This window comes from Mastomys coucha, unplaced genomic scaffold (genome assembly GCF_008632895.1).
Source record: "Mastomys coucha isolate ucsf_1 unplaced genomic scaffold, UCSF_Mcou_1 pScaffold22, whole genome shotgun sequence".
Taxonomy (NCBI): domain Eukaryota; kingdom Metazoa; phylum Chordata; class Mammalia; order Rodentia; family Muridae; genus Mastomys; species Mastomys coucha.
Genome location: NW_022196905.1, coordinates 247,854,757 through 247,867,748, shown reverse-complemented (window position 1 = coordinate 247,867,748; position 12,992 = coordinate 247,854,757). Strand labels below are relative to the sequence as shown.

General features: G+C 47.2%; 1 protein-coding gene across 4 annotated transcripts; it reads left to right on the top strand.

The window, feature by feature from the left end:
- The first annotated feature begins 1,304 nt into the window (after positions 1-1,304).
- Positions 1,305-12,597, top strand: Atxn1l (ataxin 1 like). 4 transcript variants are annotated; one of them, XM_031341399.1, is made up of 5 exons: positions 1,307-1,458; positions 3,691-3,752; positions 5,337-7,160; positions 9,138-9,210; positions 11,127-12,597. In XM_031341399.1, the coding sequence occupies exons 3-4, from the start codon at positions 5,451-5,453 to the stop codon at positions 9,189-9,191; spliced, it is 1,764 nt and encodes a 587-aa protein (XP_031197259.1). In that variant the 5' UTR covers positions 1,307-1,458; positions 3,691-3,752; positions 5,337-5,450; the 3' UTR covers positions 9,192-9,210; positions 11,127-12,597. The 4 variants fall into 4 exon arrangements, with proteins under 4 accessions (XP_031197258.1, XP_031197257.1, XP_031197259.1 ...); XM_031341400.1 differs by lacking the exon at positions 9,138-9,210; XM_031341398.1 differs by lacking the exons at positions 9,138-9,210; positions 11,127-12,597 and having other exon boundaries at positions 1,305-1,458; positions 5,334-8,617.
- The last annotated feature ends 395 nt before the right edge of the window (positions 12,598-12,992 follow it).

Sequence of the window (12,992 nt, the reverse complement as noted above, 5' to 3'; positions counted from 1 at the left end):
GTAGACCAGGCTGGCCTCGAACTCAGAAATAACACCTGCCTCTGCCTCCCAAGTGCTGGGATTAAAGGCATGTGCCACCACTGCCCATCTTCTTTTTTTTAGTAAAACATGCATAACCACTTTTTTCAATATAGTTGTAATCTGAACACAGGACCAAGTATTGGCCAAATGTGATGCTTGCCTCTTGTGGTGGCTTGCATGAGAAACTTCGATATAGGCTTAGATGTTTGATTCTTGGTGCCCAGTTAGTGACACTATTAAGGTAAGTATGGCCGTGCTAGAGGAAGTATGTCCCTAGGGACCTGGCTTTGCAGCTCACAGCCACAGGCAATTCCCAGTTCACTCTCTCTGCTTTGTGCTTTGCAGTTCTAGACATGAACCCTCCTCTCTGCTCCAGCCTTTATGGTTGCTGCTTGCTGCTGTGTTTTCCCACCACAAGGGACTTCTAACCCTCTCAAAGTGAACTGCAAACTCAAATAAATTCTTCTTCTGTAAGTTGTCTGGATCGTGTTTTATCACAGCAACAGAAAAGCAACAGTAATACCATCTCTTGGAAGATAGAGGAAGGAGGATGTAGTGTTCAAGCTCACCCTAAACTACACAGTGAGTTCAAAACCAGTCTGAGTCACTTGTGACCCTGTCTTAAAAACAAACAAATAAACAAAAATCTTCCCCCTCCAATCAGCAAACCAAATCAGCCATTCATTTTTGCTTTTACTTATGCCAATCAAACTTTCATTCAAGCATTAATTAGAGTTAGTATGAACTGGAATTAACAGGTGACAATATTTCAAACCAATAGCCAAGACCTGTATTCAGCAGGAAACCAACCTGCTTTCCGTTGTACTAAGGATCCCTTCTTCTTATGACCCATCCACTCCCAGGTCTTCAGTACTTGTACGTGTTTCTAGGTCCTGCACAGGTGCACTTTTTTGGCTGCCTCAGGCTATTTCTAACTTTCTAAGTCTCTTGACCCTTGAAAAGGTCTGGGCCCAGCTCTCTCACCCTGACCCTATAATGACCCTTCCATCTTTCCATTCCAGTAAATTCTGGGGCTTCCTAAACAGGGTTCCTCAGGGATCTCCCCTATCTGGATTTCTAGTGATAGCTTGTGAAAACTTCTCTAGGGAATAAAGGTCTGGGAGCTTATGGAAACATCACCTATTCACTAGACCCGTTCAGTGGGATAGGTGTTCATTTTCCCACCAAAGGGGGGCGCTGGGCATGATGGGCAGGCGGCCAGTTTCCTCCTTCGTGAGGTAGGCGGCGGTCCCAGGCCGGAGTGACGTCATCTTCCCGCGTCGGGGGCGGGATGCGCTTAACGCCATCTCCGGGCGCCCGCCTTGGGGGGGGGCCGCTGGGTGTGGGGCGGCTCCGGGGCCGGGGATGGCGGCGGCCGCGGTGGCGGCGGCTCCGGGACGAACGGGAGGAGTCCTGGGAGCTCCGTGAGATGGGCCGGTGAGTGTCGCCTGCAGCGGTGGCCGCTGGGCTGGCCTGAGGCCAAGCAGGCCTTGGTTCGGAGCTCTAGTGGAAGGGCCCCCTAGAAGCCCGTTGCCTCACCCCGGCCGAGGGCCCCCTAAACAGCGGGCAGAGAGAGCGAAAGAGGCCGTGCCTAGCCCTCTAGAATGCTGCTTTCCCGCCTGGCCCAGAGGCGGCCTCAGGCCCTGATGCCCCGGCGGTGTCGTCCCCGCGGGCCAGGATGTCCGAGTTCTCAGGGCGGGAAGGGGCCCCCAAACAAGGAAGCGTCGCCAGCGGGGCCTGGCCTCAGCTCCACGTCCGACCCCCGACTCCCTAAACGTAGAATCCCCCAGGTCAGGCCTTCACCCGTGTCGGAACAAGGATCATCAAAAGCCATCATCCCTGGTCTCTCTACCAGGCTGCTCCCTTTTTGTGGGGCGCACCTCTCTCAGTGAATTTGGGTCCCTCTCAGTGTGCAGTCTCTTGATTCCATTCCTTGCGTGAAGAGGAGCTGCCTTCTCGGCTACGTTGGCAGGTCTCTGGAATGGTTCCGTTGCCCCTTAGCTCAGTTAGGTTCACAAGTTGTGTCATTTCTCATGAGAAATTCTTCAAAGCTGCTCCATACACCCACCCCCGGGTTTCAGATTTTGAAGTGTTTTGCCTTGTGGGAACCTGGTGGGCAGGCTGAGCTTTCTTTTTGCCTCCTTCCGTCCTTTCATTATCTTGTGTTTGCTAACTCCTCGGTGACCCATACACAGATTTTTCCTTACCTTTTTTTTTTTTTTTTTTAGCTACAGAGGGCAAGCATCATTTTTGGGAATTAAGAAAATGAAAGAAAGCTAAGTGCCGTCAATTAAACTTTGATGAAGAATGAATGTGTGACTTTTACCCACCTTGTGATTTATTTGTGGCCTTAGGAATCTGTTTTTCCACATTTCCATTTTTTTTTGTACCCTTGAACCATGCCTATCTTAAGTAAACGTTGCCTTCAGTTGGATCGAGCTTGCAGTATTCTGACTTTGACAGAACAGGCTGTTTCTTGGTACTAGTCAGTACTGCTAGTTGAGTTGTTAAGACTTTGTTGGCCCCGGTTTTGGTTTTTGTTTTGTTTTGAGAGGGTCTTATGGAGCTCAGGCTGACTTCTGACTTGCTATATAATCGAATGTAGTTGGTGATTACCTTGAATTTATGATCCTCCTCTTTCTACCTCAAAAGTAGTAAGATTATAAGTGTCCACCACCATTTCCAATCTGTGTGCTGCTGGAGATCAAACCTAGGGCTTGATGCATGCTAGGCAGGCACTTTACCAATTGAGCTGCATCCAGAACCTTGAAACTCCATGTTCTTTAATTATTGATGTTTCTGGCAAGTGTAGATTCAGATATTGGTAGCTTAGTAATAGTTTTGTTCCCCATTGTTAGCTACATAGAAGCAAAATGACGTTTTCATTTTCTTTCACGATTCATTCAGTACTTAGTGTGAAGTTGTCATGTAGAAAACACACAGGAGTTTTTATTTTTACTTAGAAAATCTGTTAATATAGCTTTCACTTTGAGTAACTCCCCCTTGACCTCTTTTTCTGCCCCAGAAACATAAATAATTGTTCCTTTTCGTTTAGTGACAGCTTTCTTATTTAAATAATCTTTACATCTGTGTGTTCATGGGCCCTTAATAAAGCAGAACCACCCATCTTCTCATTGCTCACATGCAGATAGTATTAAGTCTCTTGTTTTCATTTGTGCATTTAAGCAAAATTTGGATTGGAAATGAGCTTACTCATTGGGGAGTGGGGTAGAGAATGAAGAATAGGATGGTAAAGGAACCATTGAAATTAACACATGGAAATTTCTTTCCAGGGTTGTCTTACAAAAATTAAAGCGTAAGAGATTTTTTTCGGTTTTGTTTTGTTTGTTGTTGTTTTGGTTTTGTGTATGAAAGCCAGAGGCCAGCTTTTAGGAGTCCCTGCAACTTGGGTCCCAGGAATAGAACTCACGTCTTGTCAGCAAGTGCATTTACCTACTGAGCCATCTCATTAGCCCTGGATTTTTTTTAAGCTTCAGTTTCCTGGGCACTCGGGGTAAATGTGCTATTACCACTGGGTTGCAAATGAAGCAAGAACTTAGGAAGTTCAATTTTTTTGGTTTGGTTTGTTTTTTGGTGGCTTTGGAATTACCTTTCATGATGGCCCTGGAGAGATCTGCCTCCAGCTTACCTCAGCCTTATGTCTTCTAGACTCCCAAACCAGAGGGGAGGACACTTACTGCAGCTGCTCAGAAGCACCACCAGAAGCTCAGGTAAGACAAGCACTTTGGAGTCCTTGTTTCAGAAAAAAACAACCCTGGCATGTGACATTGGAAAAACAGAATTCAGCCTCATTGGAAAAATCATTGTCAAAGTTTATATGCATTGAAGTGTTCATATGAAAAAGATGCTTTCTGATTTTGTTTATTTATTTTTTTTAAGAAAACAAAATAGGTTCTCATGTAACACAGGCTGGTTTTTCATTAAGGCCAGTATCTCAGTAAGGGTAACCTCAAACTTCTAAATTCTTATCTCCATCTCTCAAGTGCTGGAACCATATGCATGCACCATCACAAGGGTTCTAAAACGATACTTTTTGACAGTGGATAAAAGTGATTACAGAAGCTGGGTGTGTTAGCACACACCATTGATCCCAGCACTTGGGAGGCAGAAACAGGAGGATGTCTGAGTTTGAGACCAGCCTAGTTTCTAGAGCAAGAGTTCCAGGATGGCCAAGGCTACACAGAAAAACCCTGCCTGGTAAAAACAAAAAAGGCGGGGAGAGGTATAGAAAGCGGCACTAAGAAAGGGGAGAGAGAAGTAAACTTCCAAGTATGGAGACATGGAAATAGAATTGTGTGACTTAATACCCAGAGCAGAGCTACAGTGGGTAGGGCGGGAGGCTCTGGCAAAAGAAACAAGAGAATAAGAAGGCCAATTGAAGGTGATCAGTGAGAAGAAAGAAGTCTTTTAGACTGGAGGTCAGAATTGTTTGGTTGCTCGTCAGAGAGGGTGGAAGAGAAGCAAGCTATAGAGCAAGCTACCATAGTCACTCTTCTCACGGGGACAAAGCTGGAATGTAGAGTTTCTTTGAACAACAACAAAACCACTCCATTTTATAATATGTTTAGGGAGCAAGGCTTACAAACCTCAGCACTTAGTAACATGAATTTAGCCAGTCTTAGGTTAAAGAGATGGGAGAAGGTGAGGTCATAACCCAAATTAAGCTGGGGAAAGGAAGCAAGAATGAGGTCATACATTCAGGGAAAGAAGATGGCACATTAGTCTTTGATAGCAAAAGGAGAAATTTAGGAAAGAGCCAGTAGCAGACGTGTGCTCCCAGCCCTGCTCCAGGGAGCAGACTGAGAAGAGGGAAGGGCCTCAGGAAAAGCATGATTAACCCAGTAGGTGGTGGGGAAGAGATTTTGGAGCCCTAGGGGTACTTATGTATCTTGGCTGTGCATCCTTGTAGCTCTTAGTGGTTTTCTCCCTCTTGTCTTCTTGTGATAGGCTGACAGGTGAGCAGGCAGCCTCCTTCTCTGCCCCCTCTCACCTCCATTTTGTACTGCTCTCCTTAGGTCTTTGGTGTAACTCTTTTTTTTTTTTTTTTGGATTTTCGAGACTGGGTTTCTCTGTGTAGCCTTGGCTGTCCTGGTACTCACTCTGTAGACCAGGCTGGCCTTGAACTCAGAAATCCACCTGCCTCTGCCTCCCAAGTGCTGGGATTAAAGGTGTGCGCCACCATGCCACCACGCCACCATGCCACTGCCACCCTGCTCTGGGTGTAACTCTTGATGCTTTGTTTGACTTGATTCCCTAGGTTACTTTTCTCTGCCTCTGGTTTTATTCCCTAGCAGATGTGGACACAGCCAGCAGCAGAGCGGGGTGCAGGGAAACCACAGAGAAGTCACTTCTGATGCCTGAAGGAGCAAGTAAACTCCATCCAGGCTCCAGGAACACCACAAAGCAATATGAAACCTGTTCATGAGCGGAGTCAAGAATGCCTTCCACCAAAGAAACGAGACCTCCCTGTGACCAGCGAGGATATGGGAAGAACTACCAGCTGCTCCACAAACCACACACCCTCCAGTGATGCTTCTGAATGGTCCCGAGGGGTTGTGGTGGCTGGGCAGAGCCAGACGGGAGCCAGAGTCAGCCTCGGGGGTGATGGAACTGAGGCCATCACTGGTCTGACGGTAGATCAGTATGGCATGCTGTACAAGGTGGCTGTGCCACCTGCCACCTTCTCACCAACTGGCCTCCCATCTGTTGTGAACATGAGCCCCTTACCCCCCACATTTAATGTAGCATCTTCACTGATTCAACATCCGGGAATCCACTATCCCCCAGTCCACTATGCTCAGCTCCCATCCACCTCACTGCAGTTTATTGGGTCTCCTTACAGCCTTCCTTATGCTGTGCCACCTAATTTCCTACCCAGTCCTCTCCTTTCTCCGTCTGCCAACCTTGCGACCACTCACCTTCCACACTTTGTGCCATATGCCTCACTCCTAGCAGAAGAAGCTGCTCCTCCCCCACAGGCCACATCCCCAGCTCAGTCATTTAACAAATCCTCTTCTGCCACCTCCCCACCCGGCCAGTTGCCGCATCACTCAAATACTCAACCACTGGATCTTGCTCCAGGCCGGATGCCCATTTATTATCAAATGTCTAGGCTACCTGCTGGATATACCTTGCATGAAACTTCAACAGCAGGTGCCAGCCCCATTCTTACTCCTCAGGAGGGCCAGTCTGCTCTGGAAGCAGCTGCTGCCAATGGACAGAGACAACGAGAGCGAAGTGTAAGACGAGAAAGTGAAGCCCTTGACTCCACTAGCAGCAAGGGTGAAGGTCAAGGACTGGTGCCAGTGGTAGAATGCGTGGTGGATGGACAGTTGTTTTCAGGTTCTCAGACTCCACGAGTGGAGGTGGCGGCGCCAGCACATCGAGGGACCCCAGACACTGACCTAGAGGTCCAGCGGGTAGTCGGCGCTTTAGCTTCTCAGGACTATCGTGTGGTGGCAGCTCAGAGGAAAGATGAACCCAGCCCTCTTAACCTATCCCATCATACCCTTGACCATCAGGGTGAGGGACGAGGGTCAACCAGGAATCCTACAGAACTGGTGGAGAAAAGTCAGGCCCGTGTGTTCTACCCTCAGTCCCATCAGGAACCAGTAAAACACAGACCTTTACCCAAAGCAATGGTTGTAGCCAATGGCAACCTGGTGCCCACTGGAACTGACCCTAGCCTGCTGCCTGTGGGCTCAGAGATCCTGGTGGCATCCAGTCTGGACCTGCAGGCCAGAGCCACCTTCCCAGACAAGGAGCCAACGCCACCTCCCGTTACCTCCTCCCACTTGCCCTCCCATTTCATGAAAGGCGCCATTATTCAACTGGCTACAGGGGAGCTGAAGCGGGTAGAGGATCTCCAAACCCAGGATTTTGTGCGCAGTGCTGAAGTGAGTGGGGGACTGAAGATTGACTCTAGCACAGTTGTGGACATTCAGGAGAGCCAGTGGCCTGGATTTGTTATGCTGCATTTCGTGGTTGGTGAACAGCAGAGCAAAGTGAGCATTGAGGTGCCCCCTGAGCACCCCTTTTTTGTATATGGCCAGGGTTGGTCCTCCTGCAGCCCTGGGCGGACTGCACAACTCTTCTCTCTGCCCTGCCATCGGCTACAGGTGGGAGATGTCTGCATCTCTATCAGTTTACAGAGCTTGAACAGTAACTCAGTTTCTCAGGCCAGCTGTGCTCCCCCAGGGCAGCTGGGTACTCCCCGAGAAAGGCCTGAGAGGACGGTCTTGGGGCCCAGAGACCTATGTGACAGCGAGGGGAAGAACCAGCCTTCAGGAGAGGGTTCCCGGGTGGGAGAGCCCTCCCAGCCTGAGCCTGGTGCTCAGGCCTGCTGGCCAGCCCCAAGCTTCCAAAGATACAGCATGCAAGGGGAGGAGGCACGGGCTGCGCTGCTCCGTCCCTCTTTCATTCCACAGGAGGTAAAACTGTCCATCGAAGGGCGTTCCAATGCAGGAAAATGAACCTCTTTCCCAAACAGGACTGGGGCTTTCTCCCCAGAGGTGAGCCTCACCATGAGCATCGAGAGGATTTGCACATGCCAAGCAGAGAATGGCTCTCTTGGCAGTGAGATTTGGGGGAAATAGGCATTAAGACAGCCTCCCAAAGCAGGATGTGTTGCTCATTACCCCATGGCACCCTCTCAGGACAGCTTTAGAGGGTGCTGAGATGGGGAATTGCAGGCCTGGAGCAAGAGAGGGTAGGAGTGCACATAGGATAAGACACATTCCAAAATCAGGGCCTCCCTGTTTTTTCCTACTCATCCCTGGCTCCTACAAGGGAAAGTACAGGCTTTGGGAGCAGGTGGCAGAGGGAGGAAGCAAAGAAAGAGCCAAATATGATGATCACAGCTTATAGTAGCAGTAAAACTGTTTTCTTTCTTTTTTTTCCTGTCTCCCTCCCCTCCTTTGTGGTGGGAGGGCAGGAGGCCCAATGGTTGAAAATAAGAGGGTTCCCACCCAGAACTCTTCTTGTGAGAGACGTGCACTTTAAAGGGTGATTTTGTTACAGATGTTTATGGTGGGTCTGGGGTGGGGAGCACCATGATCTACGGAACTATGCTTGGTCCCTTGCTTCTGCCCGTTCCCATCTCACCTCACCAGTTTGCTATAAGTCTTTCTAGCAGTGTAGGGCCAGAAGAGAGAGAGAGAGAGAGAAGCCCCTTCAGGTTTGAGAATGAAGGACTGCCTTGCCAGGAACCCAGTCAGGCCTATGGAGAAAAGATTTGACTGATAGATGTTGGGACTTAGGCAAAGCTTTTGAAAGGTGGCTAACCTAAACTCCCACTCAGCCAGTCAGGCCCACTTTGATAATTCATTCAGTCTGTAGTAGTAACTCCAGAAAGACCTGGAGGATCTTTCCCCCAGGCACCTCCACTCCTCCATTGTCTGTCTATGTTGTGCCTTAGTGCCTGCACTGCCCCTACCCTTCTGCTGCCTGACCTCTGCATGGTGTCTTGACCTGGGCCTCATGTGTAGCTGCACTGCCTTTGTCCACTAAGACCTCTAGTTTTTGGTGTATAAGGGTCCCTGGTTTCTCTATCAGCTATAATTTTAATATTTAGAAACTCAAAATCATGTCCTCTTCCACTGGCAGCAATATAATGGAGAAACAAGAAAGAAACCATGCCCTAGGCTGGGCATTCTCACTCCAGTGGATTTACTTAGCCTCCTCCATTGCAATCCATTGCCTCTCAGCATTTTGGCCTAAGTTGTACCCTCCCAATATCAGCTCTGAAAGTCTAGAATAGTCTTTGTAACATCTTAGCAGATGTTTCCTTGTATGGTGGTGGATTCTTCTAGAAAGAGTATTTTCTATCTTGGTTGTATTTGCTACCATCTGTCTTATTCCCACATTTCCCTACAGCTCATAGTAGTGTCAGCGTGGACTGTAGGATTCCATTGGGTATTAGGATTTAGGTTCCCCTCCCCCCATCAACTTTCAAGTGGTTGAGTAATTTTTTTTGTGAAGGTTTTTTTTTTGGGGGGGGGGTGTTCTTTAGACTCTTGAAGGCAACTCAGGGTATTGTCCACCCAGCTATGTAGTTAGACTTCTCCCAGGGAATGATTGTGGCATTTCCTTCATAGATAGACTTGGACCAGCCAAGACCTGGCCTGTCATCAGGAGTCCTACACTTCTGAAGTATGAGCAAAACTTAAGGCAAGTCTTGTGATCTCTCTTTCACTTCCTCCCCAGCTGCCAAATGGGGATAAATAATCTTACCTACCTCCTGGGGGGAGGGGAAGTTCTGAGAATGGAGTCATTCTTAGTGTTCAGGTGCTAAAGGTTGTTCTCTTTGGGAACAGAGTGACAAGAAACTGGCTAGTTTGCTATAAATCCTACATTCTGTGTGATACCTTGAGAGCAGATACCTGGTCAGCGAGATTTTTTGGGGGGCATTCAAAGGAAGCTGCTTAACCTGACTGCAAGTACTGAAGTCTGGTTTATGTCAGAATCAAGCACCGACCTTGTGCTGCAGTGGGGATCACATCCTTCCCCTTCTGTTGTCCCCATTCTCTGCTGCTTCTCTGGCTTGTTTCCTACAGTGGGGGCCTGTGGGGTTGTCTTGAGGAATTCTCTCAGATGAGAGCCGTAGGAGAAGGCCTCATCTCGACTGTTTCATGAACAACTCATTCCTAGGTATTATTGCATATGTGGGTTTCTCACAAGGCCCCCTTCCTCAGAAGGTTCATTGTGGAATTTAGTGACATGCACTGTAGATGCTCGAGAAATGTCTACCCAGGATACCACTGAGCTTCTTCCTCATGGGGCAAACATGTAATTGGCTAGTAGTTGAAGTCAAATCGCTCTCTACTTGGGCTGCTTGTAGCTGAATCCTTGGAAAAAGAAATTGTTGAGGGCCTTGACAAATTGGGCACTGACCTTTGTGCTATGGTTTTCTTATCCCTGTTTGATAAAAAATGGCAACTCCCTAATGTGCGCCATGCATATGTAACTTGATTTTGCTGAGAGCTACCTTTCCTGAAGTATGCACCCTAGAAAAGAAACTGCTAATGCTTGTCAGAGCTGTGGCAATACTTAACCTGAGTATGTAAGAGACATGACTTTTAGAGTGAGCATTTCAGTGGTTAGCTGTCAGCTTTGGGGGACTGGGCAGTTGACAAAGACCAGCCTGGTTCTAGTTAATATTAGGGTATCCCCAAAACTTGGAGAAAGAACTGCTATCTGAAACTATCAGAAATACCTATGCCAATACAGAAGGGGAACTTGGTAAAGGATGATGAGCATCCTTATCATGATGAGAAGTGGGGAACGGGTTTGGGTCCTCAGAGCTGAGCGCTTATATTCAATAGGAGCCCAAGAAGAGCTGGACTGACCCTCTACACTTACAGTCCCATTTGGTCTTAACACTGTGGGCTTTGTTTGCTCTGTGCTGCTTTGCCACTGCTGTTTGCTCATTGTCCTGCCTGTTGCTCATTTTAGCTCCTGTCCTTTATGTCTCTGGCCATGTAGACTCTCAGACATCTTGTCCATTTTTAACCTGTGTTCTGCCAGCATGGCTGCATAGCAGTCATACTGAACAGGGAAGGTGTGAATGCCGTCGACATGCTGGTAGATTGGAAAGGATGTGGCTGCAGTGCGCTCAGGAACCCCTAGGCTCCAAAAATAAACAGGTCTTTTCTCTCGCTTTTATGGTACTTCTCAGAACATGAGAAACTGAGTTAGTGCTTGAGCCAGCATCCCAGTGCATTTGTCTAGCCTGATTCTGGGGTTGAGAAAGTGAAGTTTGGCTGAAATAGCTCCTCAAGTTGGGTTTCATTTTATTTTTACCAGAGGGTATTATAGGCATTTTAAGAGAACAGGATGGTAGCATAATTCAAACCTACACTGAGCAGGAATATTGAAGAGTTGGGTGGTCACAGTGGTGTGAGCTGAAGATGGGTATTGGGGAAGGCTCAGGCCGTTGGGGTAGAGATAACCAGACTGATCCAATTGAACATGGGAGCTCAGGCCACAGTCTTAGAAGTGAGCAGGACAAAGGCTATGGTTTAGAAATATGTTAACTTCCTAGGACTAAGTTTACTAAACTACACTGAAGCTATTATACTTTCTAGATCAGAAAAATTGAACACTACAGTTGAAGAGCTGAATTCTACTATGGATGGATGTTGTGAGCCCTTGCTTGGAAGCCTTCACCTTCTAGCTTCCCCAGGGTAGGAAAGGTCTCCCACATTATGCAATAATAAAATAAGCATCTGGGTCTTTGCAGCTGTCAGTTGTTTTTTCCACTCTAGGATCCATCTTTGGACCAAAAATCTGGTCTGGGCCTAGGGTGACATTGGCCCTTGATGCTAGAGTTGGCTGCATTCTCTCCTTACCTGCAGACTATGCACAGTTCCTGGAGCAGACGGAGAGGTGGTATGGCTTGCCCTGCTGAGCCTTCTCAGCAGGAATAATAGTAATAAATGCACTTTTCACACTAAAGGTTTCTTTGTTAGTTCTCCTGTTAAGCCTAGATCTTTCCCTAGTAGATTGCAAACTCAACAGTCTGTGTGATCCCAAAGCCATTCCACTGTAAATGCCTGGCAGTAAAGACAGCCCCAGACTGGGTTCCTGCCTGCAGTGTGTGTGGCGGTAGCCCATGTGCCTTTACCTAATGTCAGATTTGCAAGCGTTTCGTCTGTCTTTATGTTAGGGGGTCTTAGGAACTTCAGAGAGAGAACTAATAACTGGTTTTATGCCCACCCCAGCCCTGCCAGGGACATGTACTTGTAAATGGTGAGGGCTGGTGAGCTGCTGGTATTGCTGAAGGCAGGGTGGACCCCTCATTTGCTTCCTAGTGCACTCGTTGAATTGAATTGGGGAAGAGACTGACTGTACTCACAGCTATCTTGAAGTATTAAAATAAGTCTGTCCTCTACACACTTCCTAGTCACGCAGGATCCCTGTAGCCAAAACAGTATATGTTCCAGCTGCAGAGAGCAGACTGCTCTCAGCTTGCATAGCACCTTAGGGGAGGGAAGATAAATGGATAGGTAATGGGGTGGAGGAAGGATGGGAATTTTGTCATCCAGGTGGCTTTAGAGTCCTAAGAAGTAGAGAAGAATGGCACTGGGGAGGTCTGGATGGATCTGGTTTGTGTAGGAGTTCCCTGTAGATAAATTACTGGTTCCCCCAACCACTATCCCCAGTATGTAATGGCTGAATTAATATGTAATCAACTGCATTGTATCTAAAGCCTTAGAACTAGTCAGGTGCTCCTCCCACCCAATACCATTTCTTACCCTCTAATCCTACCTGATCTTTAACAAAGCATTAATAATTCTAAGGATAATCTCTATTTTGTTGTGCTTTTTTGTAACTGTTTTAAATAAATCAATTTGTACTGTATATTTGTACTTTTGTGAGATCCTTTTTGCTGTTTTACCATTTTAAGTCTCTGTACTTGGCTACACACAGATTGTATTTTTATTGTTAATGCTCTCTTCTTATGGATACCTGCATTTAACTTGTGGACTATGTAAACACAATATATATCAATATCTATATATCTATATATCAATCTATATAAACTACTAGCTTTTCCTTTTGGTGTTTGCGCCTTTTTCCTATCTCAGTTTGATGGGTAGCCATTGGGTGGCTTGGAGTAAAGATGGTGCGGGTCTTTGGTAAACTTGGCAAATGGTGGGTCCTACCTGAACTATGGTCTGCTCCCACTGGTGTGGATTTCAGAGTCTAGGAAATCTACCTATAGACTAAGTTTGGCAGAATCAATCTCTAGGACCCATAGATGTCCTAACTGTGAATTTATCCAAGTGGTCCTTTTCTCTGGCATACTGCCATACATTGAAGTAATCACCATCATAGCCGCTGCTTCTGACTTACGTGGTGAGACATTCAAGCACATTTATTTACTGTGTACCACAACTATCCTGTGATTTATCAACTGTCTATCGCTAGTATTATCAGCATTTTTTGAC